Source organism: Brachyistius frenatus, unplaced genomic scaffold (genome assembly GCF_029030835.1).
Source record: "Brachyistius frenatus isolate BFR_SWC_R1_liver_20210118 unplaced genomic scaffold, ASM2903083v1 Contig_15, whole genome shotgun sequence".
Lineage (NCBI taxonomy): Eukaryota > Metazoa > Chordata > Actinopteri > Embiotocidae > Brachyistius > Brachyistius frenatus.
Genome location: NW_027210614.1, coordinates 5,243,614 through 5,250,258, shown reverse-complemented (window position 1 = coordinate 5,250,258; position 6,645 = coordinate 5,243,614). Strand labels below are relative to the sequence as shown.

General features: G+C 41.0%; 1 protein-coding gene across 1 annotated transcript; it reads right to left on the bottom strand.

The window, feature by feature from the left end:
* Positions 1-658: 658 nt before the first annotated feature.
* tfb2m (transcription factor B2, mitochondrial) lies at positions 659-6,460 on the bottom strand. Its single transcript, XM_069693755.1, has 10 exons — positions 6,300-6,460; positions 5,505-5,859; positions 4,682-4,865; positions 4,453-4,544; positions 4,174-4,327; positions 3,669-3,817; positions 3,232-3,321; positions 2,128-2,187; positions 1,890-2,038; positions 659-1,696 (listed from the first exon to the last, which is right to left on the bottom strand). The coding sequence occupies exons 2-10, from the start codon at positions 5,790-5,792 to the stop codon at positions 1,507-1,509; spliced, it is 1,356 nt and encodes a 451-aa protein (XP_069549856.1). The 5' UTR covers positions 5,793-5,859; positions 6,300-6,460; the 3' UTR covers positions 659-1,506.
* Between the last annotated feature and the right edge of the window lie 185 nt (positions 6,461-6,645).

Sequence of the window (6,645 nt, the reverse complement as noted above, 5' to 3'; positions counted from 1 at the left end):
TGTCGCCATCTTGTGTCTCTTCGCTGTTACTACATGCGGTTTTTTTTTGTTGTTGTTTTGTTTTGGTTTTTTTTGTTTGTTTGTTTTGTTTTTAATGGATGGATACTTCCTCACACTGTTTAAATTTTTTTTTTTTTTTAAAAAGCAGGAAAAAGGAAATCCAGGAAAACAGCGTAAAGCTTGGTATCCTCGCGGCGGCTGTAACACCCGTCGGGACCCAAAATAACATCTACCACCTGGGCTCAACTATAAAATGTTTTTATTTAATCAATTATTCATATTTTGGTACTGATGTTATCATTACATGAAACCAGAAGCTTTCATGACATACGGTCACATTGTTCCAAATACAGAAATGCTCAAAAAGCATATGTGCGACTCAAAATCACCAGGTTGTCAATGTATTATTACCAGGGAAGCAAATAGTGGCCCAAAGACCTAATCTCTTTCAAATAAGAGCACTTATTTACATAGTAAAGCAGGTCTGAAATTAATTTCTCCTCCACGCTGTATATGAAAATTCTGTTTTGATGATCACACATCCAATATGCTTATGCACCCTCAATTGATATACAAAAATGTACAAGACTTTATGCCATACAGTGAAAAATTATTAAATCGAATTCCAGCAATCACTTTTTCTCCTTATGGCAATCAGTTAGATGAAAAGAGTATGCATTTATTAAGTACAGTTTACTACAAACCTTTAAACCATTTCACTGCATAAATAATTTACTTGTTACTATTCTGTGTTTCTGTATGTACTGTATCTTTCTGTCCCTGTTCCATTGATCACACTATATTATTCATACTTATATTACATCATCAGTATAGTATGCATATGTTTTTATGTATGAGGTACAATTAAAAAAGTCCGAAGACGGTTCCTGTTGCACATGAACAGAGGGCAGCACAGTACTGCGCACAGAGCCGGGGGAAGCAGTCATCTAAGTATTGCAATTACGTCGCTTGATCAACATCAGCACCTGTGACACACACATTTCTGTGACCACTGGTACATCCACATTCGTAATTTCACAATGTACCTGAAACTTGATTAGAGACACAATTATAACAAACTGTGAGTGAGCACGACATCATGTTGGAGAACCCAAAAGCTATCGTGCAACAGTTCAGGTTGTTTGTATCTCAGAACATCTCAGTTGAACCCGGTGTTGATAGTCTGATCCCGGGGGACGAATTTACATTGCACAACCCCGTGAAGTCAAAGAAACCCTTCGGGTTGCACTCCTTAATTGCCTTAAAAAAAAATTTAAGCATTTCAATGGTCTCAGAGTTTGATGCATCATTAGAACTGCACTCTCTATTCAAGTCCATGTTGAACCACAAATGCATATAACAGATACTGATGGGAATTCATTAATTACTCTGCTGCGCTCTGTTAATGCAGAAGAGGAACGGTGACTGGGTTTTATATTAATCACTCCTTGTACCTTTTGTGTTTAAATTTTTTAAATCTATACATATGACCCATTTGTCTGTATTTTAGCCCCAACCCTCCCTCTGTGTGTTCTCCAAGATCTCTTCATAAAGCCAGCTTTGTGTGAACTCCTGGCTCTTGTCCATCAGCTGGAACAGTCGAAGATACTCCTCTGGGTATACGTGGCCTGTCAGTATGTCCTCCGCCATGCCCATCTCTGATAATAACTTACTCCCACTATCAGGTGACCAGTTACTAGGGGGAAAAAAAAAAAACACAATCACAACAAAGCTGAGGAAAACAAACTTAGAAGATCCATCAACTGGAACAGCCTAAAATATTACAATAGCAATGATGTGTGTCTGTAAGTCTCCCACTGAGAACAACATGTGTAATGTGTTGCCTGCAGGCCTGTCAGTGGTGCAAGTTGTTTTTGTGCACTGCTTACTTGAGCCTGTCAATGAGTTTGACCTTCCTCTTTGCCAAACACTGTTTGATCATCATCAGCAGAGTTGAAGCATTAGAGGGAGTGAGACCTGCAGAGAACAGGTCCGCCCGTGGACGGAGGCGCACCAGACACAGGTGATCGTTTGGAATCTGAGGGAAGGTTGAAGGGAGTTGTTATATTAAATAGAAAATACCAATCAAGTTTCCATTGCTGTTATTGAGCCTGCTCTCGTCCTTACCTTGCCCTTGGGGCTAGAGACACTCTGTCTTAAAGACATCACAAATGACTCCCAGGGCTCCTGCACAGACAGAGATAAGACTCATTCTAACAGATTTTCTCCTTTATGTTGAAAATGTGCAACAACATGGAAGTTGTATGGACTACTGTAACATGCTTTTCACTGGTTTTCAACTGTTTAAAATGTCAATCCTACAGGTTTTAAAAGGTAAAATATGTCAGATTTATAATTTAAAACATTTGAAAATCAAATAAATTATCCACAGAAATATCAGAAAAATCTGTTTGGAGGTTTTGTCAAAGACATCCATGTATTGTGTTGCACAAGTGCATACTGAAGTTAGCATGCTAACCAGCTAGCCCCGGCCTGTCTTGTACTACCTCCCCACGCCTCAATACGCAACAGTGAGTCACTGAAGCATCCAGTCTGCCCTCAGATCAGCATTAGAAGAGAAAGTAGCACATTAATTATAGTTATTTATTAATTTATTTAATTATTGTACTTATTTTTGTGATGAATGAAACACAACGATGCTGAAACTTTTGGCAAAACAAAAGCAGAATAAGAGTTAACATCAGTGTTGTTTTCCACCACTGGACACGACTCTTGGTGAGTAAAAGAAAGAAGATCGAGGATGGATTTGTAACATTTCCTCTGAAGTGGTCTGTAAACAGCTGTTAAGGCGAACATTGGCTCTGTAGCAACAGCTTATGAAGGTAAGTAATTGCATAATGTTACTGACATACGAGAATACTTTTATTTGACTAGAAAAGCAGGCGTTTGTACGACTGAAAACAGATCTTTAGTGCAGTTAATGACAACACAAACCGTACCAAAAGCAGTCTAACTATCTAACTAACTACAACCAACTCTGTATTACTATACAAAAGCAGGTACAAAGGGAATGGGGGTGATGGTCTACTGTTTGTCCCACTGTATAAAAGCTGACCTACGGAGGAGGGAAGTCTCTCTTCTTTGCTGGACACCTCTCTTTGAGGGTGCATGTATGTGTTCCTTCTTGCAAGAATAAATGTCCGATGTGTTTGATTTTGAACCAAGCCTCATGAGTAATTTTTCTAACAGTCACCCTCCCTCTTACTGTACCTTGTGCAGTAACTCAATGTCACAGGCCATCTGCCATAGGACACTGAAGGCTCTGTAGTTCATCATTTCACCAGGACGTGACACCATTTTCTGATGGAGAAACATTTTTGTTAAATATTTTACACAAGGATCTATGAAAATCAGATTAGCTATTCATACGAGTTGCCAGACACGTGACTCGCGGATTGCAGTGTTAGATGTGTTGGTTTAATGCTGCCCCAAATGAAACCAGGATATTGTATCCCCATGAAGACAAACACACACACACACACACACACACACACACACACACACACACACACACACACACACACACACACACACACACACACACACACACACACACACACACACACACACCAGATTACGCTCCATGAGCAACAGATTAACGAGTACTGGTAACTTCTACACAGGTGAAAACACTCTTGTTCTTTTACCAGGTATTCTTTCTCGCTCATGAAGAGGTTGAGCTCTATTCTTCCGTATCTGTAGATGGACAGCCGTTCAAACAAACCGTAGACCATCTTCAGCAGCATGCCACGCTCGTTACGCTGGGGCAGGATTCCCACCACCTTCACTGGGATGTCTGGCGAGATGTACACAGCAATACATAACAAAGACACACCTTAAAAGGGCTGGTGCAGCATTCGATGGAATACACAGTAAATATAGTATATGTATAGTATAGTTGGTGTGTAAAAGCAGTGTTCTTAGTTCTTTGTTGATTCTAAAAATGTAAATCTAAATGTTTAAAAGCTTTGAGTTGCTGTTTTAGTTACAAATGTTCAAGGTTAGGATTCACAAGATTTGTTTGCAGCCAGAGAGGCTCAACTAAAGGACAAAAATCATCATGTGTGTATTTTGTATATGTCTAAGAGGCAATTTGCAACATACCAATGTCTTTGGGTTGCTGCACTCTTTATGTGTGTATTGATTTCTCACCATCAGTCCAATCAGCCTCAGATATTCCCAGATCAGTGAAGAGTTTGTCCGTGAACATGATTGGGGGTTTCATGTGGCCATTGCCAATAGGGTCCAGTTTAAAGTAGTCACAGTGAACCACTTCCAGCTGACCATCAAGACGACCTTCCAGCTCCTACAACAGGAAAACATCATTTATTTGTCTAACTGATACATTGAGGAAGAATATTAATTGAAGACATAACATGTGTTAGATTAGAACAAAGCTTAATCTTTGTTGCTTGGAGATGTGTGTGCTACCTGTAGATCATTTAGGAAGGACCTATCACCCTCAAGAGCCACAACTCTCTGAGCTCCAGCATTTAGTAGCGTCCTTGTCAACACCCCAGGACCTAAAAGACACAAATATAAATAATATACACATATTTTTCACGATGCCGCTCAAGTAAAAATAAAAATTCTTAAGTTAGTTAGTGTCTGTGCAGAGGATGAATATTATACAACAATCACATTTTTTACAAATACATACCTGGGTTACATTCGAAGATAACAGTTTTAGCATCCTGTAGCTTAGGTCCGAGATGCTGTGTGACTAGATTAGCCAGATCTGGTTCCACTATGAAGTGTCGGATTGTTTTACAGGCCTTAGCACGACGCGCATTCTCCTCTACCTCCCCAAGGTCCAGGAAGTCATGCCGACACAGAGGACGACACTGTGTAGGAAGACAGAAATGCACATAAATGTGTAAAAATATTAAGAAGCACTGAGTGAAAAAGCTCATAACAAATTGAGGATCTTTAGATTTTCGATATTTTGAAGAATCTGAAATTATTAATCACTGCATGCAATTTTTTTCGCACACATCAAGCAGCTCAAAAAGGCAGGAAAATGTTAGCTTCGCAGCAGCAGACAGTGACAGAGTAAAACAAATTGCAACATAAAAGCGTCAACTTGGGGGGGTAACCACAGTTGGTTGGGGCAAAATACTTGAGCCTGGTGGGCCAGAGAAGAGCTACTGTATGTGTTGTGCACATTGACAATCAAGAAAAATTTCTGAATACGACATTAATATGAAGGCATTGGGAAAAGAAAACCGATAATAGAGCAGACTCAAAGCATGCTTTATGTCTTACAAAGAGCTTGTAAGCCTACAGTAATGCCCTAAGGGGACCTGGAGAAAGGTGCTACGGAAAGATAACCAATCAAAACTGGAAATCACCCTGTTACTTACACCCCATTAAAAAAAGGAGACACTTGCAGGTTATCAATGTCATCAACACTTCTACACATCCACCAAACGCAGTGGAAGGATATTGTTGAGAATCAAGCAACGCCGAAGAGAACTGCGTACCTGCACAGCTGCAGCAGACAGGTTCCTGTGTGTGAGTGCGGATGAGGGGGATGTCCTCTCTGCCCGGGGCTGTTGGGAGTTTGGACCAAGTGAGGGCCGACCAGGACCCAAGGAGAGCGAATCCAGGCTGTAGGCTCTTCTATGAAGCAGAGGAGTCCTGGGAACGCAGAGGCCGGAGAAGCCGCCAGGGGCCAACACCGCCTTGCATAAACAGGATCTACTTCTGATTGAGTGGCAGCAAGACGAGCGGAGCATCACCTCAACCGCTCTACAAATCGGGGTAGACATGGTGGACGTATAGCTACTAAACAAGGAGGCAGAAGGAGATTTAGGGACCTCTTTGAGAGGTCACTGCCTGGAGGAAACGGGGAGAAAATGGGACACGAATGAACAAGGATTTGTAACAGTGACACACATTTCAATGACATTAGTTTAATTTACTATCATCCTTTGAAACAATACTGAGATTATTATTCTATAATATGACCAGAAACCATCGACCTCTAAGAGATAATCATGTTTAGGTTCATGTCGCGAGCTCAATACAAAGTAGAGTACAATCCGTGCTGTTAGCACGTGGGTTGTTAACGCGTCTTCTTCTTTTTTTTAACGTGCCGACTTTACCAGAATTCACAAACTTTAGTCATCTGCTTGCCAAAGATACTCAAAATAACCTGTGAAGTTTTCAATCGAACGATAAAAACTAAGTAGTCAGCCGACGAGCTAGCCTCGCGTTAAAATCACTCAAAACTATTTCTCGAAACGGAGATTTAATCGGTTGAAATACGAGCATACCTCACTGCGGGATATCTTATATCTCCAAATCGGACGGCATGCGTGCTTTCAAGCTGAATATCTTCTTGTCACCTCGCTGTTAAAACTCCGTGACATTGAACCCACAGCATCCTCACACGACGGACGTCGTTTTTTGCAACTCTCGTGGCCCCTCAGCAGGCGCATGAAAATGCCGTCACGGAAGGGGCGACCGCCGAGGAGCCAATCAGAGACTCCAGGAAGTAGTCGGGCTAACATCCACGGCTAGCAACGGCTTACATACAAATTCTAACAAAAACAAACTAGATTCGATATAAGTCCACGAATTGCCAGGATGAGATAGACTCCCTCAAAACATATAATACAA